The following is a 25,603-nucleotide window of genomic DNA, read 5'->3' as shown; positions in this document are numbered from 1 at the left end:
TATTGAACAAACCTGATTATTGTCACAACACCTCTATACAGAACAGCAATGTTGTTGATGAGCAACCGTTTTTCCCACACGCGACAGGGGGTCGTGCTAAAACATTCGAATATAAAGCAGGTGTGTAATCAAACACTGTTATATGGTATATTGTTATGCGGTTATTTAAATACTGATTTACAGGCAGATGCGTTTATATTTATTTTATAATATATGTATTACAGATGATGCTGTAGCAATGCGCTATGCGCCGACGATACCAACATGCAGTGATACAGTAGCGCAAATACACCGTCTTAGTACAAGCGGGAAAATATCAAAACACACAACCGCCGCTGAAACGGAAAGCCATCAATTCGCAGCAGCAGGTGTGTAATCAAACACTGTTATATGGTATATTGTTATGCGGTGATTTAAATACTGATTTACATGCAGAGTCGTTTATATTTATTTTATAATATATGTATTACAGATGACGCTGTAGCAAGACGCTATGCGCCGACGATACCAACATGCAGTGATACAGTAGCGCAAATACACCGTCTTAGTACAAGCGGGAAAATATCAAAACGCACAACCGCCGCTGAAACGGAAAGCCATCAATTCGCAGCAGCAGGTGTGTAATCAAACACTGTTATATGGTATATTGTTATGCGGTGATTTAAATACTGATTTACATGCAGAGTCGTTTATATTTATTTTATAATATATGTATTACAGATGACGCTGTAGCAAGACGCTATGCTCCTTTGATACCAACAGTCAGTGATACATGCGCGCAGATACACAGGCCTAGTACAAGCGGGAAAATATCAAAACGCACAACAGCCGCTGAAGCGGAGAACCACCAATTCGTAACGCCTGCAATTGTACATAAGGGCGTTGCTAGGTCATCAGTTATGGCTGTGCATAACGGCTGTATCGTCCCGAACAAACGAAAGCCAGCTCGACCAAGAACGAATGAGAGAAGTCATAATTCAACATTTACAGATCTGAAAAGAAAATTGTCATATTCCGAAAATGATAAGCCGCAACGGAGAAGGATCGCGTTACAAACTGTATCATGCGTAAGTAATGATGTTGCTGTAACATCAAAACACACAGCGTTTAACACTGCAGACCGGGATGTCGCTGGTAATACAAAGACTGTAAAGGTTAAGAGGGCATCGCGTCTCTCAAGAAGTAATGTTAAGCAATTGTCGCAATCCGCTGTAATCACAATTCCAGATACACAGGTTTGTTCTGAAACAGAAACAAGGCACATAGCAGGCATTGGTTTGTTATCAAATATTGACTCAAGAAGTAATGTTAAGCAAATGTCGCAAGCCGATGTCATTACTATTACCGATACACAGGATTGCTCTGAAACAGAAACAAGACACATAGCTGGCAATCCTGTGATATCAGATATTGATGACATAAATGGGCAAGAGCTTATTACAAACTGTGTAGAGTCAACGACACAAGATCCGCAGAATAGTTCTGATGAAGTATTATCAGCCGTTGCAGGAATACCTGGTGATACTACAACGGTTGATTGTGTAACATCAATTCCCAATATTTTTACAACGACAGCCCTGGTACACGCATCGGCTGATGCTTGTGTACCGGCGCGAGGGCTAGCGCCCGACATAGTTGATGAATGTCAAAATTCAGAACAATTAGGCCAAGACGCTGAAATACAATTTTACGCGTTGTTGGGTAAGATACGGGAAGATGTTGAGAACATGGGCGTAAAAGCCGGATACTTGTTAAAACACATTAAAGGTGTGTGCCACGGTAGTAAATGTAAACAAGACATTGTTAAAGAAGTTGTTGAGACGTATATGAATGTCATGTCAAAATACATAGATCGGTCGGTTAAGACAACTGAATTTATTAAAGCCAACATACATCATTTTGCAGAAATAAATGAAACTGATCCGTGACTAGGCATGCTAGGCAATGGTTTGAAACGTGTTTTAAATTTAAATGCCTGTAAAAAAAAACCACGAATTAAACCTTGTTTAACATACAAGATCTCACAGTTATTCCGACGCGCAAAGGTGAAACAGGCTGTAACAACATTAACCAGATTGAGAAAGCGCAAGCGGCACAGGGAACATGTGGTAGGCGGGACGCAGAGTGCAATGTATGTAGATATAGATCAATCGCCACCCCAAGCATTACCGAATGACGAATCACAGGCTGACAATATTGAGCGCAATGCAAGCCCCATATATGATGATGCAGACAGTGTTGAGTCACCCGGTAATGACGAAGGTCGGCAACATGTATACTTAGAGGCAATTAACAGTTATGAACGACAACGACCGCATTTCAGAGCCGTTGAGTACCACAGTCACTATCGGTTTGTTAATTTGGACAGGGTTACATCATTTGTAGAGGGGGTTCGAGCCATTCATACGGCTATACAGGCCATGCTCGATGGTGTCCTTGCGGGTGTGGATCCGGCCGACCGCGTTCAGCTTAGATTGGAGCGGGGTGGGTTACACAATGCCATCTATTCGCATCGTAAGCCGCAAGAAACATTAGACGCTGCCAGTTTTTTGAATCAGATTACAAACACGCTTCAAAGTAACGCTGAATTCTTATTATCCACAGGTTTAAGATTTGTGATCAGTATTTTTAAAAACAGGGCAGGGTCTGGCTTGACTGGGCGTAGTTTACAACGCCTGCCCCAAAGTTTAATAATAAATAAAAGAAAGAGATATCTCTATGACTTCAGACGCATAGGTAATAACCTGTGTTTGGCCGCTAGCATCTGTAAACTTCTGGATAAAGGTAACAATGCCGATGATCATGTAATACAGGAGAGAGCGATCCAACTACATAAAGCTTTGAATCTGCCGCTTGATAAAGCGGTCAGCTTTAGCGATGTTGCAATTTTTGAAAATTATTTAAATGTCTCAATCAATCTCCTCTATTATAGTCAAAATGATTGGAAATACTACAGTACGGACAGTCGTTACAAAGACACGCTGTTTGTGCTATATCACGATTGTCACTTTTATGGGATACTCGATATCAAAGCGTTTCTTGGAGCCCGATATTATTGCATCCGTTGTCATAGCGCTTACCATCATAAAAATAATCACGATTGTCTTTTCTTTTGTAAGGCTTGTCACAGGCCGGATTGTATTGACGATGGTGTGACGGCTTTAAGGTGTTCGTTGTGTAGGGTATTTTGTCGATCAAACGAGTGTTTAGAGCTACACAAAGCTTTAGCTCTTGATCACAAAATATCCTGTCTTGAACATGTATATTGTGACAAGTGTTGTCTCTACAGGCGAACAGATCATAACTGCCGAGGCCTAAAGTGTCCCATTTGTAAGGTGTTCGTTGATGGTTTTTCGAACCATTTGTGCTATATACAAACCATCAAGCCGGAAGAGCCCACAAAGAAATACATCTTTTATGATTTTGAGTGTATGCAGGAGACAGGTGTGCACATACCAAACTACTGTTACGCTTTAACATTAATGGGGGAGAAAGACTGGGAGTTTAAGGGTGTTGCATGTATCGAAGACTTTGTAAAGACATTCATGAAACCAAAATTTGAGCATTACACATTCATAGCCCATAATGCAGGTCGCTATGATGCATATTTTGTGCTGCGCCAGCTGATTAAGGAGAAATTAAAGATTGAATTATTATCTAGAGGCGGCAACATAATGTGCATCACGGTAAAAGATTTGAAGATAAGATTTATCGACTCTTTAAATTTTTTACCCATGCGGCTTAGCAAGTTACCAAAGGCGATGGGGTTTGACGGTACCAAAGGTTATTTCCCACATTTTTTTAACACAGCTGATAACCAAAATTACATAGGAACTATGCCGTCAATAGAGTATTTTGGTCCACAATACATGATGCCTGATGAATTATCTGAGTTTACAGCTTGGTATAAACAGTGTGTACACAAACCGTTTAACTTTCAAAAAGAGCTCGTGCGATATTGTAAAGACGATGTGAAAATATTACAAAAAGCTTGTGATGCTTTCAGATCTGCTGTTATAGCCATGACAGAACAGGAGTTTCTAATAACAAAGAAAAAAAAAAAGGTTGTGGTTAAACGTCACATCGAGGCTTTTCAATTAGTCACGTTGGCGAGCTTATGCATGGCCATGTACCGGTGTAAATTTTTACAGGAAAAGACACTGGCGCTTGTACCGGGTGATAACTATCACAAGACGAGGAAGCGTTACTCAACGCCCGCCATACAGTGGTTAATGTACATAGAACACAAAGAAGGGGTGAGTATAAGACACGCTTTACAAGGGGGTGAGAAGAAAGTTGGTAAATACAGCCTGGATGGTTATGCCGTGATTAACGGAACACCAACTGCATTTGAATTCCAAGGTTGTTTTTACCACGGCTGTGGTGCTTGTTACAACGCCGATGATAAAAACAAACTGACTAAAACGACCTACGGTCAATTACACCACAAGACGCAGGTAAAGTTGCACTACCTTAAACGTTGTGGATTTCAGATACGTGAAATCTGGGGTTGTGAATGGAAGTCTATGCTAGATTCTGATGCGGATCTACAGGCTTTTCTGAAGGGTAAAGATTTACCCGAACCCTTGGAGCCACGTGATGCTCTTTATGGCGGGCGCACAAACGCCATAAAGCTGTATCACAAAACAGGCTGTGATGAAAAAATACACTATTTTGATTTCACCAGCCTCTATCCGTATGTTAATAAAACCAAAACGTATCCTATACAGCACCCACGCATTATTTATAAGGACTTTGTTGATGTCACAAAGTATTTCGGTTTTGCCAGGGTTAAAGTTTATCCACCTCGTGGCCTATTCTTTCCGGTTCTGCCAGTTAAAATGGGCGGCAAGTTAATGTTTCCATTATGTCGCACATGCGCTGAGTCTGGACAGACTGAGCCGTGCGTTCATGATTCAGAAAAACGTGCGCTCATCGGTACATGGTGTACCGTGGAACTAAACTTGGCTGTAGAAATGGGGTACAAGGTATGTAAAATCTATGAGGTGTGGCATTTTGATGAGAGATCTGACAAATTGTTTTCAGGCTACATTAAAACGCACCTCAGGGATAAACAAGAGGCCTCTGGTTATCCCGAATGGTGTACAGACGCCGAGAAACGCCAAGAGTATATAGACGCCTATCAAAAGAATGAAGGCTTGTCTTTACGACCCGAACACATAGAAATCAACCCCGCTAAAAGACAAATTTCAAAATTGTTTTTAAATTCCTTATGGGGTAAATTTGGTCAACGTAGCAACATGCCCAATACGTGTCTAGTGACCGACCCCGACAAACTTTTTGAATACGCGTTCTTACCGTACTATGACGTGTCCGCTTTGGATTTTATTGACGATGATACAGTTATGGTAAATTGGAAGTATGCCAAAGACCATTACACCAGGGGTGCAATTTCAAATGTAACTATAGCCATCTTTACAACGGCTTATGCCCGTGTTGAACTGTACAAACTACTGTATAGATTACAAGATAGATGTCTTTATCACGACACCGATTCTGTAATTTTTGTCAGTAGACCCGGTGACTGGAGCCCGCCATTGGGTGATTATTTAGGTGAGTTGACCAGCGAACTGCCCACAGGCACCCATATAACAGAATTTGTCTCAGCCGGTCCCAAGTCATACGGCTATCGACTAAACAACGGAAAGACCTGTTTAAAAGTTAAAGGTATAACGCTCAATGTTGATAATGCGCAGCACGTTAACTTTGACAGCCTGAAAGAACTGGTCTTAGATTATCCTTTAAACCCCGAAGGCGATGACCAGAAAAAGGTTGTGATCCGTCAACCCGGTATAGTACGTATGAAAAAGTGCTGGCAGATAGAGACGCGTACTTTGCAGAAGACGCAAAGGTGTGTTTATACTAAACGGTCTCTTACGGACAACTTCACAACACTGCCGTTCGGCTATTAAGATGGACACCAGATTTCAACACCCTTTCTCATGTATTTTAGCGGGGCCGTCCAATTCGGGTAAAAGTTATTTTGTCAAAACGCTGTTGCAACACGCTGCAACACATATGACTCATGTACCTGATAATGTTGTTTGGTTTTACACCTGTTGGCAACCTATATACGACCAACTTCTGCGTGATTACCCCGGTACGCGCTTTATAGAGGGGTTACCAGAGTCTTTTAGCGATGATCAACTTTTTCCCCCTGATAAGGTTAATTTAACAGTGATTGATGATTTGATGGACGCGGCAAGTAATAATTCTGAGGTTGAGAAGGCTTTCACAAAGTATGTACATCATCGTAATCTCAGTATCCTGTACCTTGTCCAAAACATATTTTGTCAAGGTAAAAAGAGCAGAACTATACATTTAAACACAAAATATATGGTCCTGTTCAAAAACCCCAGGGATAAAATGCAGGTGGGCATTCTGGCTAGACAAATGTACCCATCGAAACATCGTTTTTTTCTCGAATCCTATGAATCCGCGACGGCTGCCCCTTATGGGTATTTGCTGGTTGATTTAAGAAACAACGCTCTTGACGATTATCGTTTACGAAGCGGCTTATTCCCACCAGACAAGCCTGTCGCTTTTGTCATTAAGAAGCGTGGTTCTATAAAGCTATAACAGTACAACCTTTAGTCATTTGTTGCCATTCTAACAACGGTGAACATGTCGGGGCGGATAAGACGTAATTGGGTTCTTTTAAAAACGTTAATTAAAGCAACACCAATCCAAAGAAATGCTATTTTATCCAACGCTTCAAACGATTTAGTCACGGCCATTTGTGAGATAGCGCTCAACACGCTTAAAGGCAAAATACCGCTGTCTCAGCGGCAGCTGAACTACCTTAAAAAGAAGCGTGCGCTTATAAAATCACTTTGTAATAAGAAATGTGCCATTGGAAAAAAGAAGATTCTGGTTAAACAGTCGGGTGGTTTTATCGGCTCGCTGCTTGGTTTTGCTATACCGCTAATTACAGGACTATTGTCTAATCGCTGATGGAGTACGCTGAGAAAATGTATCTGGTGCCTCAGAATCAGATAGAACGTTTACATAATAAAACGAACAGCGACGACATACGTAAAACAGCAACGCACGGTCTAGATGTAGAGATCGTGAAAATACTACAGAATAATGATTTATCAGAATATGAAAAAGCAAAGCGATATACAATGTTGTTGCAGAGATACCTGGTGTTGAGTAAGCAGGCTGATAGTGAAATGTCAACTTTAGCTCTTTTATCACCCGTTGCAAAATCTGTTGATGAATCAAATAATACGACACAGCCTATTGCCCCCGATGCTGTTTATCATGAGCTTTTGAGCGGTGTTAATGACCGGTATAAGAAAAACTGTGAAATACTATTGAGTAAAATGACACGCTCTAAACACATCACAGACTGGAACAGTAAAGGGGAGTTTCTGTACAAAGGCGTCACTGTGCCTGGTTCCAACATGTTAGATTTAATAAGAAGCATCACGCAAAGTAACGGTGTGTCGATCCGTAATATACCGAATGGTTGGCCTGAATTTATGCGGGCTATGTCTGAATTGAATATTCCCTCAACCGTCATAGCCAATGCGGGGAATAGAATGTGTTTAGAACGATTAAAAGCTGAGATGCAGGATGACTCTGATGGCGCTGTGACATCGCCCATGTCGTTACAAACCCTTAACAAAGGGCGAATAAATGTTTTAAGTCCCCCAGGTTTAACAACACCGCACGGTTACTTACTGCCTAGGAAAAGATCCGTAAATCTATTTCAGGATTCACAGTGGCTGAAACTATAACATATAACTAATTTATATTATTTTTATACACTGTATTTTGTGTTGGTATTTTGCGCCACAATGTTTAACTTATGTCAATAATATTTTATGCAATGTTTTAAATTCATCTTTACCGTGTTATATATATATATATATATACATATATCAATAAAATATGCTTATGCTTTATAAAACAACGTTTTGTTCTTTGTTTCTATTGCTGTAAACGGAAGAAATTTCAAGCACACGATATAAAGTTTAATAAACAACGTTGTTTATTAGAAAAACATCATAGATATGATGCGTTGTACATAAAACGTATCAAACAGAATGTTGATTACAAGTTACACAAACAATACAACGTTGTGCGTAACACGCTTCACACACAGCGTTGTGCGTGAAACGTTTTATGTACAACGTGTCAAGTTATGACACGTTGTACATAAAACGTTTCACGCACAACGCTGGTTACAAGTTACACAATTCTGTATATATCTATATGCATAATGACTCAGACAATGGCTTCTTGGGAGTCGTCTTACAAAATTTGAAACAAAACAATCATTACGTTTTGTGTCATCACTAAAACGGGCCAGTACATCCACATATTTGTATTTTTTACACATGTAAAATATAAAGTATATGCAATATTGACCGCAAACGGTACTGTTAAAATTTTGCAACTGCATATTTTGGTGATAAACACTTTTTGAATTCAAGTTTAAAAAATTTATTATTGCCTTTGGGAATAGGGGGCTGTCAGGGGCTAACCCGTAAGAATCAAAAAAGTAACATTCACGCTTTTCGTTAAAATAAGCGGCCAACCAGTGCTCACCCGGTTGCCCGCTGCTATGCGTATTGATTACAAACGCGCAGGGATATTGCGACAGTTTACTGACCGGCAACATATCGCACGGATACGTTCCTTTAAAAATATGCCTTGTGCTTTGCACGGCGTACAGAATACAGTTTATCTGTAATGTGTTCATTTTTTCAGCAGCGTAGTGTTAGTTTATTTCATTTATAGATAATCGTACAGCACATCGCGCCTTTGATTAATCTCGATGATGTTATCAAATAGAGCGTATATTATCACATTGACTGTCCGGTCCAACGCGGCTGCAAAGCGGAATTCGGCACGTAGATTGCCTGTTCTTATCAGGGAAAGGTGTTCTCCACACTCCTGTTCTGGTGAAAGGTCAAAAGCAAATAGCGTGTAGCCCCTGAGGTACTCTTCGCGGTCAATCAGTATACCATTGTCAGATTTCTGCTTATTTGTGATCTGTATGAGTGACATATACTCTCTTACAGCATTACCGCTTTCAAAGTCGGGTTGAAATGGCTTGGCGGGATGCGGCGTTCCATCCAGATAAAGGGACGCAAAACTTACATTTTTATGTTCAAAGCACAGGGGGTTCCGGTTATGGATTCCTGAAAATGATTCGTTATCCACGAAACCTGCTATAACTGTTTTCGGCACTTGTCCTAAAAATAAATTTTCTAGATTAAATACTCTACTGCCTGTTGGTACGCTGTAGATTTTCATCCCAACGCGGTCAATCGCGTATTTCGCATTACCGTTTAACAGAGCCTGCGCGTGCCCAATCCGCACGGCCGGTGAGACCTGAACTCTTTTCACGAACAGGGATGCAGCTGTGATCTGTATTTTAAAGGGATCCGCCTCAGACGACATTAAGCAGAATGCGTCTTTGTTTCTGGTTAGTTTAATCTTCAGATCCACGGCGTTTAAAATTAGTTTATGTTGATGGAAGAGGTCGCAGTGAAGCGGGCCTAGCAGTTCAACAGTGCGACTCTGCGCTGTTGCGCCTGCTCGTTTTTTGAATCCCGTATTCGGACCGTCCAGCGCCGTGTTGTTAAATTCACCATCCACATCTTTGTAAAATAGTCCTGTTGTGTGTTTTGTTGACAATGCGTCCGAGCTGTAATTTAATATAGTCTCAATGTACGCGCGGTACGCGTAAAGATTGTTGGATTGTGATATGAGCCTGTCGCCCAAAGTTACATCCACTTGGTTGAATAAAGTCGCTATTGGGTAATTAATAAGCGCGACCCGCGCACCTTGCGGTATCGGCGTGTTATCGGTTCGTACGATCTTACATGTCACGTACAACAGCGTATTGTTCAGATCGTAGTAGTGTTCACCGCTGGCTGCTATATAAAATTCAAGCGGAGCTGTGTCGGATAACGCCGCTAAAGGTTGAACTTCGACGTATAGACTTTTCTCTATGCTAGTTTGTGTCGGGGGCACGTCAAAAAGATCCAGCTCTGTTTTTGCACATTCAACGGATTCGTGGTGTATGAAAGACATGTTTAAAAAATATCACCAACGGCACTCTTCGGCTTTCTCTTCTTCTTTGAGTTGCGTCGTCTCTGTTTTTTATTTAAAAAGGGTATGTCCCAAGGCGGAAGCGTTATCATACGCTTCCGTTTTCTTTTAGACACGCCTTTTCTTGTGTATATTAGTCCTGAACCATCTTGCTTTGCTTGGTTCGCCTCGTGTATCTTATTCACAACGGCCGTTGTGGCTTGCCCGATAACATCTTTCGCTATATTACGAACCGCTGTCTTCATATGCGGTTTAGCCAACTCTAAACCTCTCCGGAAAAGAGGAACAGCTTTTCTGAAAAGACTTCGAAAAATACCGCCTAAACCGCAGCCGTACATGTATGCGCTGCCGTGAAAACCTGGTAATCCATTACCGGCTTGAGATTTATAATATTGCGCATAGAGCCCCGGATCGCCATAATTTTTTACAGCGACCATTCTGCTTAGTTAATAAAATTCAGTTTTGCGGCGCCTGAAGTGTAGCTTCACGATCGCTTTCCCAAACTTAAATGCCATGTTCTCGTTTTGGTCGTTCTTTATCTCTATGGCTATCGTGTCAAAATGTGTTTTGCACAATGGTACGTAATCGGGTTTCTCGTATCGTATTGTGACAATCTCATTGTTATAACCCTTCATTTCAACAGTGCGAAGTAGCGGTACATAACTATCCCCGACCCGTTGGTGTTCGATAATGTCTGTGTACACGTACATCGTATATTGGCCGCCTTTGATGTCGGCGCATGGTTTAGAAATATTAGTTTTAGGTTGTAAATCCAGTATCCATGTCAGCTTAGAACCGGCATGGATTTGATACAACAGTTTACTGTCACATGTTACAACGCGTGCAAATGGATCATACGTTAGTCTTAATCCAACGTCCAGTTTCAGTTGTACAATTTCAGCGTTGATTACGTTCAGTAACGCTTCGATTGTTTCATAAAAACCGGGTTTAATGCACAAACTCGCGACTCTCGCCACCGGCTGTTCCGCCGTTCCATCCCATGATAATTGCAGTCTACAATCTTGTAAATCCAATGTATTCCACGTATGCGGGTATTGTATCTCAGTAAGTGCCACTGCCCATTCGCCATTTAAGTCTATCGGTTTAGCCAACTTTGTCGTATAGTTAGAAATCTTATTTTGCGGGAAGGTAACAGCCGATGCGTTGCTGGGTAAGGTTATGTAGAACGACTTGTCATCCATCGCTCGTCTTGTTAGATACTGATGATCTTTATATGTCTTTTATCACCGATGCTGCGACCCAACTGTTAAATTTTGCGGGGTAACCGCGCCACTTGACTAACGCGTATTTACGGCCTCTGACCGTCTTATTTTTTAAAATCTTTTCCACTTTGTAAACTCTGTTATAGTTTTTTGGTATGCTTTGAAGCTCTTCGGGGTAAAAACTACCTGTTATAACTTCACCATACAGATCTGTCAACTTATAAAGCGGTTTAATCCCTTTAGTGTTCACACTATGTACAACAAAAATCTCCTCAGAAAAGCTCTGTTCGTAACCTTTCTGAAATATGTCCTTATATTTAGAAATACGGACGTGGTCACCGCTTCCTAAACAAACTGGGGCTTTCTTACTTCTAAAGTAATCACCGTAGGTCGTTTTGAAGACACTCAATGCGTTAGAGTCATTCACATCGTTTGGCGCGCACTTAATCGTTCTATGGTATGTGTTATTATAGCTGCGTATGAAATCTTGTAAAACGTCTATATATCTGTAGGTATTCTTTGCCGTGAAATAGCGCCACATGCGTGTTTTTAAAGTCCTATTGAAGCGCTCTATAACAGCCGCTTTCACATCGTTATTGGTCGTGAAATGATTTATACCGTATTTTTCTAACACCTTTTTTAGGTTTCTGTTTAGAAACTCTTTACCATTATCGGTTTGTAGCTTCATCGGCACATCACCGCGCTGGAATATTTTTTCAAAAGCATTAGCGACCGTTGCTGCATTCTTAGCGGTCAGACTTTCACCCCACACCCTCTTACTGAATATATCGATGATTGTTAATATGTATTTAACGCCATCGTTGTATTTTGACAAATCTATCAGCGAGACCAAATCGCATTGCCACTGTTGATTTATACCCGATACACAAATCATGTTCCTTTTATAGTTTTTTCTTGCTGGCTTGTGCAGCGTGTATGCGTCTTGTTCTTGTAACCACTTTCTTACGTCGGATCTTTTAAATTTATTTTTAACCGACCCATAATATTTATCAATGCCGCTAAAACTACCTGGTTTTAACACTGTGTAATATGCATCTTTCATCCGCCTGATTTGACGCGCCGCGTTGCGTGACATTCTGCGACTGGTGCTGCTTGACACTCTGTGACTGGTGTTACGCAACATTTTTTAATACGGTTTAATATCGAACACTATAAATTTATATAAAATTTAATATAAAATTTTATATTAAGCGATATAAAACACAATCATTTAATATTAAAAGGGGGCGGGTCCTAGGAGAAGTGGGTGTGGTACCTGTCATGTTTGACAGAAAGGTTGACTTTATCTACTAGAATCAACTTAAAAGACTCAGTTCATGGGTCAAAGACATTCACTAGTCCCCTTTGGAGAATTAGAATGGTACCCCAGGTTAGGATTCTCTCCAGATTATGGTCCACAGGTATATTGGGTGAGTAGCAGCTTTTGAAAGTCCCTCTTTTAAGCACACCGTGCAAGCTTTTTCATGCAGACAGGGATTTTTTCAATCTCACCGTAGCAGGTTGTATCCAAGATGGAGACACCAATTTATGCCGTCCGGGTCAGTCGTGAAGACAAAGTTCTCCAATTTGAAAGGGGATAAGTAGTGAAATATTGTCCAGCAATATCGTCTCAACGTGTTTCGCTGATGTTAACTACCAGCTTCCTCAGGAGTGAATGATAGAGCATGACCCAGAGCTCTTTATATACCCTATACAATTGATAGGATTGCAAACACCTGTGTGTTAATTAATTCAACTACCTAACCGTCCAAAAGAAAAGTAAAAACAAGTATCATATAAGCCTGTATTCTGGTCTCACATGTGGATGTTTACAAATTTGATCAAAAACGAGATTTGAGAAAAGAAGAAATTAATATGTTTATTTTAGTGAGAATGATCTTTTGTCCGGTCATGTGATTATTATCGATCACATGATCGTTCGTCAGCATCTCATTGGGTAGAATGGATCATATGACCCATTCAAACTGAATTCTGGGTGAGTTGGGCGGAAGCGCAGGTGCCAGTCCTGGCCATGACTGCGTCCTCACCACGCCCCGCAGCCGCGTCACCCGGCATGTGGTCACGGGGTCAATCCGCGTGATACGGTGCGTGATCGGCATCCCGTCATGATGTAACTCCACCACCCACGTGGTCGATACATGTAGATCACATGATCGGCCCGTAGACGTAATGCCTTGGCAACGCGGCCCGGGGCATAGCAACGGCGCAGCCAGGCTTCGGCCGCACATGCGCCCCCGTTCCAAATAACCCATTACATAAACAATCACCTGTGTAATCTAATACAATAGACAATCATGATGTGTTCTCAAAAAAAGAAGAAATATATACATATAAACTCTTCAGTTATAATTAATGTATAAATAAAGGGCATTTGAAAAACCAGTTGTTACAATATTATGTTTTTTCCTAGAGATATTAGTGATATACTTAGATATTGAGAGAAAAAATACATAAATATATATATATATATGTTAATTTTGTTTATTTTTGTAAATTTTTATAAATCAGTATAGAGAGAGAGAGAAAAAAACACTCCTAGATGGGCCAGGTGTTTGTGTCGGCCACTAGGGACGCTTAGCTTACTCACACAGCTACCTCATTGTGCCTCTTTTTTTTCTTATTTGCGTCATGTGCTGTTTGGGGAGTGTTTTTTGGAAGGGCCATCCTGCGTGACACTGCAGTGCCACTCCTAGATGGGCCAGGTGTTTGTGTCGGCCACTAGGGTCGCTTAGCTTACTCACACAGCTACCTCATTGCGCCTCTTTTTTTTCTTCTTTGCGTCATGTACTGTTTGGGGAGTATTTTTTGAAGGGACAGCCTGCGTGACACTGCAGTGCCACTTCTAGATGGGCCAGGTGTTTGTGTCGGCCACTAGGGTCACTTAGCTTACTCACACAGCTACCTCATTGCGCCTCTTTTTTTCTTTGCGTCATGTGCTGTTTGGGGAGTAGTTTTTTGAAGGGCCAGCCTGCGTGACACTGCAGTGCCACTCCTAGATGGGCCAGGTGTTTGTGTCGGCCACTAGGGTCGCTTAGCTTACTCACACAGCTACCTCATTGCGCCTCTTTTTTTTCTTCTTTGCGTCATGTGCTGTTTGGGGAGTAGTTTTTTGAAGTTCCAGCCTGCGTGACACTGCAGTGCCACTCCTAGATGGGCCAGGTGTTTGTGTCGGCCACTAGGGTCGCTTAGCTTACTCACACAGCTACCTCATTGCGCCTCTTTTTTTTCTTCTTTGCGTCATGTGCTGTTTGGGGAGTAGTTTTTTGAAGGGACAGCCTGCGTGACACTGCAGTGCCACTCCTAGATGGGCCAGGTGTTTGTGTCGGCCACTTGTGTCGCTTAGCTTAGCCATCCAGCGACCTTGGTGCAAATTTTAGGACTAAAAATAATATTGTGAGGTGTGAGGTGTTCAGAATAGACTGAAAATGAGTGGAAATTGTGGTTATTGAGGTTAATAATACTTTGGGATCAAAATGACCCCCAAATTCTATGATTTAAGCAGTTTTTTAGGTTTTTTTGAAAAAAACACCCGAATCCAAAACACACCCGAATCCGACAAAAAAAATTTGGTGAGGTTTTGCCAAAACGCGTTCGAACCCAAAACACGGCCGCGGAACCGAACCCAAAACCAAAACACAAAACCCGAAAAATTTCCGGTGCTCATCACTAATAGTACTGTTTATTAGTGTATCTATGGGGCTATGATGTTGTATATTTTCAATTTACTGTGCTTTTGCTGCATTATTTCAGTTTGATTTAAGGCTACTTACACTGTATAGTGGTTAATGTACTCTGACGCCCTGCACAGCTGATGCAGTGATGTCATCGGGTTCAGATGGCGTAGGGAATCCGCGTCCCGCTTCCGGAAGGACTGTTGATGCTGGTGCCATCTTCACACTGCTCTCACTCTCACTTGTTGGTAGATGTAATTTAAGGTAAGCTGTTTGCTGTGTGTTTTATATCCTGAAGATGGTAAATACATACCGAAACTTTGATATTACATGGCTGTGTTTCCTTTTCTTCATCCCATGAGGGCCACACATGCGAATGCTATATATATATATATATATATATATATATATATATATACCACTGCTCAAAAAAATAGGGAACACTAAAATAACACATCCTAGATCTGAATGAATGAAATATTCTTATTAACTACTTTGTTCTTTACATAGTTGAATGTACTGACAACAAAATCACATAAAAATGATCAATTGAAATCAAATTTATTAACCCATGGCGGTCTGGATTTGGAGACACACTCAAAATTAAATTGGAAAAACACACTACAGGCTGATCCAACTTTGATGTAATGTCCTTAAAACAAGTCAAAATGAGTCTCAGTAGTGTGTGTGGCCTCCACGTGCCTGTAAGACCTCCCTACAATGCCTGGGCATGCTACTGATGAGGGATCTCCTCCCAGACCTGGATTAAAGCATCTCCCAAGTACTGGACAGTCTGTGGTGGATGGAGCGAGACATGATGTTCCAGATGTGCTCAATTGGATTCAGGTTTGGGGAACGGGCGGGCCAGTCTATAGCATCAATGCCTTTGTCTTGCAGGAACTGCTGACACACTCCAGCCACATGAGGTCTAGCATTGTCTTGCATTAGGAGGAACCCAAGGCCAACCGCACCAGCATACGGTCTCACAAGGGGTCTGAAGATATCATCTTGGTACCTATTGGCACTCAGGCTACCTCTGGTGAGCACATGGAGGGCTGTGCGGCCCCCCAAAGAAATGCCACCCCACTCCATTACTGACCCACTGCCAAACTGGTCATGCTGGAGGAAGTTGCAGGCAGCAGAACGTTCTCCTTGGCGTCTCCAGACTCTGTCACGTCTGTCACATTTGCTCAGTGAGAACCTGCTTTCATCTGTGAAGAGCACAGGGCGCCAGTGGAAAATTTGCCAATCTTGGTGTTCCCTGGCAAATGCCAAACGTCCTGCACAGTGTTGGGCTGTAAGCACAAACCCCACCTGTGGACGTCGGACCCTCTTACCACCTACATGGAGTCTGTTTCTGATCGTTTGAGTAGACACATGCACATTTGTGGCTTGCTGGAGGTCATTTTGCAGGGCTCTGGCAGTGCTCCTCCTGTTCCTCCTTGCACAAAGGCGGAGGTAGCGGTCCTGCTGCTGGGTTGTTGGCCTCCTACTGCCTCCTCCACGTCTCCTGATGTACTGGCCTGTCTCCTGGTAGCGCCTCCATGCTCTGGACACTACGCTGACAGACACAGCAAACCTTCTTGCCACAGCTCGCATGGATGTGCCATCCTGGATGAGCTGCACTCCTGAGCCACTTGTGTGGGTTGTAGGGAGGTCATAAAGGCATGTGGATGCCACACACACTACTGAGCCTCATATTTACTTGTTTTAAGGACATTACATCAAAGTTGGATCAGCATGTAGTGTGCTTTTCCACTTTAATTTTGAGGGTGACTCCAAATCCAGACCTCCATGGGTTAATAAATTTGATTTCCATTGATAATTTTTGTTTGATTTTGTTGTCAGCACATTCAGCTATGTAAAGAACAAAGTATTTAATAAGAATATTTCATTCATTCAGATCTAGGATGTGTTATTTTAGTGTTCAGTTTATTTTTTTGAGCAATGTATCTATATATATATATATATATATATATATATATATAAATTATATACATACTAGGTGCTTCATCGCGCCCTACAGGCGCTATTCACACCATCGCAAGGGGCTACGCCCCCTTAACCCTTGCATGCCTATCTGGGATTCAATATTTGTATTATATGGAGTATTACCTGCATTCCTTTGTTATTGGTTAAATATTGCACAATGAAAGGACATGCAATGGTAAAGGAGGTGCAGCCCTTTGCAACAGCGTGAAAAGCACCTGCAGGGCACGATGTACAGAATGTAGCGAGTGCGGGGAGGACTGCGGATGGAGGAGGGTGTCTGTAGATGCTGCGGGTGGAGGGAGGGTGGATGTGGGGGGGGGCGGATGGGGAAGGGTCGGGAGGTGCTGCAGGTGGGGGAGGGGCAGAGGAGTGGGGGCTGCAGATGGGGGAGGGGTCCGGAGGCACTGCAGGTGGGGGAGGGCAGGGGTGCCACGGGTGGGGGAGGGGAAGGTGCGGGGATGTTGCGGATGGGTGAAGGGTTCTGGAGGTGCTGTGGGATGGGAAGGGGCGGGGGTGCCGGGGGTGGTGTAGAGGTCCGGATGTGCCGCGGGAGGGGGAGGGGAAGGTGCGGGTGGTGTGGCGGATAGGGAAGGGGTTCTGGAGGCACTGCAGGTGGTAGAGGGGCATGTGGGGAGGTACCGTGGGTGAGGGGGCGGACCGCAGATGGAATAGGGTGTCTGCAGATGCTGCGGGTGGAGTGAGGCAGGTGTGGGGGGAGACATATTTGGGGGATACATGGTGGAGGGGGTCTGGAGGTGCTGTGGATGGGTGGGGGAGTGGGAGCCGCGGGTTGTGCAGGGGGTCTGGAGGCACAGCGTGTGTGGGAGGGGTGGAGTGCCGCATATGGTGGAGGGGAAGGTGCGGAGGTGTGGTGCATTGTGGAGGGTTCTGGAGGCGCTGCGAATACTGTACCTGCCAAAAAGGTAGTTGGAGGGTATGCAGTAACAAGGTCAGTAGAGGGGTGACAGGGTCAGAACAGGGGTGATGGGGCCAGGACAGGGGTGACAGGGCCAGGATAGGGGCGATGGGGCCAGGACAGAAATGACAGGGACAGGATAAGGGTGAAAGGGCCAGGGTAGGGGCGGCAGGACCAGGACAGGGGTGACAGGGCCAGGATAGGGTTGACAGGGCAAGCACAGGTGAGAATTAATAGGGGTTAATAAGAAGCACAGAAGTGCTATGTAAGTGGTGTGATTAAAAAAATATATACAAAGTGATAGGAAAAATAATAAGTGTTAATAAAGTGTTAGGGTGTGCCGACCTATCCCCAGGTAAGCTGGCTCTCAGATGCTGTAGGAGCCATTACCATGTGGCCTTACACTGGGAATTTAACCCAGACATATTTGTAATTATTTATGGGGTGGGTGTTGGGTGCGGTGGCCCCTGTGTCGGAATGGCTGGGCTGCTGCAGGTCGGCACACCCTAACACTTTATTAACACTTATGATTTTCCCTATCACTTTGTATATATTATTTTAATCACACCACTTACATAGCACTTCTGTGCTTCTTATTAACCCCTATTAATTCTCACCTGTGTGCTGACCTGGGGTGGCCGACCTGTGCCGACATCGTGGGGTCCTGCACCCCGGACCCACACCTAGTATTAGGGACCCCCAGTGACGGAGAAGCCTTGTCGATCGGCCTGGGGGCATAACCCTATATCTGCAGATATATGCAACTAAGATCTCCGTATTATCTGACTATTATGTCGTAATATTTTTCACTCGGTGTGCATTAGGGAACACAGTTTTTTTTCTACACAGAATTACCCCTCCCTTTTAGCACCTGGGTGACATTACAATCTGGTTGAGCAGCTTTCCATTTTGTGTATGGCATGCCAGCAGCTGACAGAACGCTAGGCATGCCCTCTCACTGATGAAAACGGGGCGTGGCTCGCGATTGCGGGTCCTCCTGTGAATCCACGCCCCTTTTCATTGACCAGGCACCCTTTTCGCCACGTGTATGTCCCTCCTTCTGCCTGAAGAAAGCAGGGAGGTTTGCACCCCTGCTTGTGCCATGCCCATACCATCTGCTTCTGCTCCTGGTCTCCTATAGATTTGCCTAGATCTTTGACTCATTTGATTAACTCTGCCCAGTGTTGTGACTCCGCCCAGCGTTCGCAAATTAGGCACAAAGTCACAGATCTAGGCTATTTTTTATATATATATATATATATATATATATATATATATATATATATATATATGTGCAAACATCCGGCACTAACTTCTGCTTGCTGCATAAGTAATTGCTCCGGTGCACTTCAGGGGTTCAGCGTCCCAGCATATAGAAGCGTAATGGCGGCACTCAGAGGAGGGTATATAAGTACTGTATGTATTGCACAGTTTTGATTGTTTGTTCCTGACGACGGGCTGGAGCCCGAAACGTTGAAATAAATAGCATTTTGTAAGCTCTATACAAGTCTCTGAGTGCCGCCATTACGCTTCTATATATATATATATATATATATATATATAGTCAAACCTGGTTAAGTGAGATATCTAGGGATGGCACATTGGGTTTCACTTAAAGAGGCATTGCACTTATCTGGTTTCTCACTTATCAATGTTCAAGAAGTGTTTGTCACACTTATAGAGGTTCTCACTTATGCAGGTTCAAACAGTACTTGTTTAACCTATAGAAGTGCCTAAATGCTAAGTAAATATATGTACATTATGTACATGCATGATTTCTGTGTGGTTTCTGACATCATTGATTGGAAATATAAACTTGTCTAAATGTGTACTAATCCCAGTTACAGAGGTTCTATAGGCAGTTGTCTCATTTATATATATATATATATATATATTTTTTTTTTTTTACATACACAGTATATATGTTTATATATATATATATATATATATATATAAAATATGTTATAATATACAGTATATATTCTGTTAATATGTTATAATTTACCAGTGTATCATTGTGAAGTTCCTGCTGATATGTAGAACAGGTCTTTCTGCTGATATTCTGCCTGGACAATAGGTGACTCCGAAACAAAAGGTCCCTTTGGTGACATAACAGGAGGCCAGAGGCTGTTGTGATCTAATTAGAATGCAAGGTTTTACCACTGCCAGGGTGTAATTAGCATTACCCATTGTAGTCAGTGACTTTAGGAATATTTACACCTCATTTACAAGACAAGAAGCTGGACACGAGAAACTGATGTGCTGAATGACTATATACTAATGTTAGGAGAACCTAATTTACATGTCACCTCTCAGTGTAAGAATTCCTTCTGGTCATCCTGGGAACTACTGGGGATAGATGGGGGAGGAGTGACTATAAATAGGCTGTATCAGGCCACTGATAGCTGATGGAGGAGCTGCTGGATGAGTTACTGGTTGGAGAGCTGGAAGGATGGAGCAGTAAGAGAGAGACAGAGGAAGAATCTCCAGAGTAAGGTAATTGTACTATAGGTTAGTATATTTTTATATGTATACAACATTTAGAGATATTATATTGTAGATATTGTCTTGTTATAAATACTTAAAAAGGTTTACCTTAGCAATGGTTATATAGTTAGTATAGCAATAAAAATTGTTTATATTTTAAAAGGATTTACAGGTTGAGTATCCCATATCCAAAATGCTTGGTACCAGAAGTATTTTGGATATCAGATTTTTCCGTATATTGGAATAATTGCATACCATAATGAGATATCATGACAATGGGACCCAAATCTAAGCACAGAATGCATTTATGTTACATATACACCTTATACACACAGCCTGAAGGTCATTTAATACAATATTTGTAATAACTGTGTATTAAACAAAGCTTGTGTACATTGAGCCATCAGAAAACAAAGGTTTCACTATCTCAGTCTCAGTAAAAGAATTCTGTATTTGGGAATAATCCGTATTTCAGAAAATTTGGATATGGGATGCTCAATCTGTACTACTATAAGCTTTAGATTTTATATTATGCATTATTTATTAATATTGTTTTGCAAAAACAACCCCACAAAAATAATGAAATATAACATTTATATTACATAATCTACATGTTTCTATGGGTCACAGTGTAGTTAGATATTCATGAAGCATTATACAAATGAATGTAAGCTCATAATAAATGTGTAAATACATTGATGGACATTTATAGTTTGTCTCCTAGAACCTGCAGAAACAATCTAGTTGTCCCATAATCTTATAATCAAACAATTTGCTGAGCAATTACTAACATTTAGGCCCAAATTATTGGATCATTCATGTGACAGCTATACATTGTTTATCAGTCATGTATCATGTGTGTATAATATAGCTGTATATACTCTGTCAATCAACCTGTGTGTTACACTGAAATTCCCTTTTTACCCATTAAAAATCAGGTATTTCATGTAACAATAATCACTGTTTCATCTGCAGACGTCACACTGAGCAGAATGACTGTTTAGGCAAATTAGTTAGTAAGAGGTGCCTGGAGGTGAAATATTGGTTGTTGTCAGCACTTACACATACACACACATAAGTATGCACATATTAATTACCAACAACCTTGAATGAGAAGATCTGGCTGCTTCTGGGTTGTTGGTAATTAATATGTGCATACTTATACTTAGCACCAAGATCTTCCCCTCATTCAACAATGACTCCCCACTTAACTTATTCCCAAAAAAACACCCCAGCAGCACCCAATCACTCAACCCACATTCACCATCAACCCCCAGTCCAGAACCTCCCCTCCTAATTTACTAATACCAACACACCTGTAGGTTTCAGAAAATCTTTCTGGCCTTTCATTCACTACCAACACATGAGCAGCACCACACTCATCCTCTTATTCACTACCATCAGCCCAGAAGTGCACACCTTCTTCATTCACTATCATTGCCCCAGAAATACACAGACAACCCCCTCATACACTACAACACCTACAGACATCCTACACCTTCTGCCCTATGCACCACCTGTTGCTGAGCAGGGATCCGGCCTTCTAGCTGCAGTGTGCTGCCCCATGCTCACTGTTCTCACCTGCAGATCAGAGGAAGCAAGACCCACCTTGTGAGTAAGAGCAATGGAGGGATGATAAGCAGATAGAGGACGTAGGGTGGAACATGCAATGTATTATGTGCACCCGACTCTTAGTAGATTGCAGCACTGCAGATCCTCTCCACACTGCAGAGGGGGCTCTGCAACTACTATGGCAGAAACAGGAAGGGAAATGGAGGAGGTTACCCTATTCAGGGCAGGCATCTGGAGGTAACCTCCTCTATTGTCTTCAGTAGTTCCCCCACTTTTACTGTCATATGATCACATTTTCCCCATTACAATGGTGTGTGCAGAGAAAATGGCAGCATCCTGGAGCATCAGCTGACAGTAGGTGTGACAGGATCAGTAGCGTGTGCTACCCACATATGGTCAGTGCAGGAGGTCAGTAATGTATAATCTGCACATTCTGAGGTGAGAGTAGGAGGATTATACAATCATTATGGAAACATTTAGAGATCACATATTAAGGTGCATACACACTGGGAGTTTTTGCCCAGTGTGTATGCTCAATGTTGATGTGAACATCACTGGCAGGAAACTTGTTCTGTGCATACACACTGAGCGATTTTTACCTGGCCCAGCGATGTTCATGGGGGTTAACCACTTTCCACAGTAGGAGACTATGGAAAGTGGTTCACTTGGCCGGTAAAACGGATGGTGTCTGCCAGTGAAGATGTGGGAGCACGCATCAGCACTCACTGCTCATCACCCGGCCATACACACTAGGAGGTTTGTAGCTCAAACTCACCAAGTGTGTATGGGCCTTAAGTATTGGCATACGCAGAAGGAATGTAGAGGTCTCTGTGCTGCACATGTAACTGGAATTGGGGACATAGCAATTAGACACATTACAAATATTTTAAAAGAATGGTAAAAGACTGGATCAAATTTCTCAGTGTACATAAATATAATGTTTTATAATATAATGTCTTGTTTCTTTCACAATATAACATTATTACTGTACAAACAGATTTATAACAGTAATATTTATGCTTATAAATGTGATCTTTTTCTTGCAGGACAAATAAGGAGCAAGATTCCCTATAAGAATATAAGAAGATATAATGGAAAGGGACATTGTTCTCTGATCAAGCCAACTACAGACATAATATCTTTTGAAACCTCTTAAGGATTCTCAAAAACATTATTTTTTTTCTGTAAAGGAGAAACCTTATAAAGCTTTTATCTAATCTAATACATTATGAGTCTCACTAGAGAGAGACTACATCTGTGCTCTGAGTGTGACAAAAGCTTTACATATAAATCACATCTTCTCACACATCAGAGGCGTCACACAGGAGAGAGACCATATCAATGCTCTGAATGCAGCAAGTGTTATACCCAAAGGTCACATCTTGTTATACATCAGAGGAGTCACACAGGAGAGAAACCATATAAATGCTCTGAATGCAGCAAGTGTTTTTCCCTGCAGTTAAATCTTGATACCCATCAGAGGTGTCACACAGGAGAGAATCCATTTAAATGCTCTGAATGCAGCAAAGGTTTTTCTGTGAAGTATAATCTTGTTATACATCAGAGGAGTCACACAGGAGAGAAACCATACATATGCTCTGAATGCAGGAAGTGTTTTTACCGAAAGTCACATCTCGTTACACACCAGAGGAGTCACACAGGAGAGAAACCATATAAATGCTCTGAATGCAGCAAATGTTTTACCCAAAAGTCACTTCTTGTTATACATCAGAGGAGTCACACAGGAGAGAAGCCATTTAAATGCCCTGAATGCAGCAAATGTTTTACCCAAAAGTCACTTCTTGTTATACATCAGAGGAGTCACACAGGAGAGAAACCATATAAATGCTCTGAATGCAGCAAATGTTTTACCCAAAAGTCACTTCTTGTTATACATCAGAGGAGTCACACAGGAGAGAAACCATATAAATGCTCTGAATGCAGCAAATGTTTTACCCAAAAGTCAGTTCTTGTTATACATCAGAGGAGTCACACAGGAGAGAAACAATTTTAATGCTCTGAATGCAGACAGTGTTTATGTAGCAAGGAAGGACTTGTTATACATTAGAGGAGCCACACAGGAGAGAGACCATTTCAATGTTCTGAATGCAGCATTGCACCATTTCATTGCTCTGAAAGATCACATCTTGTTAGCCATCAGGAGTCGCACATTAGAGGAACTATATAAATGTTGTGAATGGAGCAAGTTTTTAACTAGAAAGATATCACTTATTAATCACATGGTGAGTCACTCTGAGGGCCTGACTGTAGGATATGTTTGATAAGTATGTTATCTTATATCACTTCAATATAGTTACAAGTGAGGACATTTTTATTTTCTGAATGTCACAAGTGTTTTATATATAAATCAATGTTGTTAAAGACCAGAGAAGAGAAGCATCTATAGTTGTACCTCTGCACAAGTATAATGTAATAAACAATATGCATGGTAATATTCCCCAAAATTACTGAAATGATTATTTATGTATTTGTAATTATAATTCTTGCACTCTCATCACATAAGGAGCGCTACTACTGACACCTTATACATTAGTATATAAATAGATCTGAGAGGAGATTCTCGGTGCAGTGCACTGGCTTAAAACATATTTTTGTTATTTTAACAAAAGTAAGATTATCCATATTATACAATACCATCAAACAATTAGAACAATTAGAACATAAAATTAAGTAACTAAAGTAATAAATAGGGTATAAAAAAATAAAAAAGAACAATGTATCTGGTGTAAGTGGTGATGGTGCATCTGACAGTGCCACTGATCTCTGTAATATACAGATGTTCTGCTCATGCAGGTGCTGGGACTAGTAGAGGAAAGAGATCTCTATCCAGTAGAGAGTTCCAGCAGCTCCTCTCAGTTTCTTTCTATAGGATCACTTCAATTACCTGCAAATTTCTCATGTCCACAAGTAAGTGCGACTGTATGTGACAGTTACAGTACAGCTGGACTCATGGATGTGTCCATATACACAGGGGCATAGACAGAATTTTGTGGACCCAATAGCAACATTTTGAAGGGGCCACTGTCCCAATCCTTGTATAGAGACACCTCTCTACAGCAGGTGTTAATTTTATGCCCCATAGAAGACCCCTACTTCATTTCCTGAGCCATAGTAGTGCCCCAGTTCATGTCATGTCACATTGTAGGGCTGCCACTATATATTATGCAACTCAGGAACCCCAATCCACATTATGATCATATTACCTATGAAGTGTGTGATGTGCCATTGTCGCAGTGTTTAAACGCCAGCAATGGCACCTGATCTCACACCCTTTGTGTGCTGAGTTTGCACCAAAGTGCTCGGAGACCTATGGGGCACAGGGACGTGCGGTGAGCTAAATGGCTCAGGAGGCACTGGCTAACCCCAGAGCCAGATTTCCATGCAATATATGAGACAAAGGGTACATGTGGGCATTATACACAGGTGCAGCAGTATAAACTCCTAGAAATTTGGTGGGTTTTGATCTGAGAAGTGCAGAAAAGGTCAGCAGGTGAGGCACTGCCTCACCTGCCATTGACTTTTTACTTCAGAGTTTGGGCTATAAAAATTATTCGAATAATGTAAAGAAGATATTTCAAACAAATTATTAGTATTTTTCATATACTTTA

The 25,603-nt window shown here is 41.8% G+C and overlaps 1 protein-coding gene across 1 annotated transcript in view; it reads left to right on the top strand.

The window, feature by feature from the left end:
- LOC134934253 (zinc finger protein 271-like) overlaps window positions 1-23,988 on the top strand; it is a 57,531-nt gene extending 33,543 nt beyond the window's left edge. The window contains exons 6-7 of the mRNA XM_063929729.1: window positions 21,725-22,013; window positions 23,217-23,988. Of these exons, the coding sequence (XP_063785799.1) occupies window positions 21,725-22,013; window positions 23,217-23,988 (1,061 nt within the window). The remainder of the gene's footprint in view (window positions 1-21,724; window positions 22,014-23,216) is intronic.
- The last annotated feature ends 1,615 nt before the right edge of the window (window positions 23,989-25,603 follow it).

The sequence above is a fragment of the Pseudophryne corroboree genome, chromosome 6 (genome assembly GCF_028390025.1).
Source record: "Pseudophryne corroboree isolate aPseCor3 chromosome 6, aPseCor3.hap2, whole genome shotgun sequence".
Lineage (NCBI taxonomy): Eukaryota > Metazoa > Chordata > Amphibia > Anura > Myobatrachidae > Pseudophryne > Pseudophryne corroboree.
The sequence above is the reverse complement of the archived record's forward strand: the minus strand, read 5'-3'. Positions and strand labels throughout refer to the sequence as shown.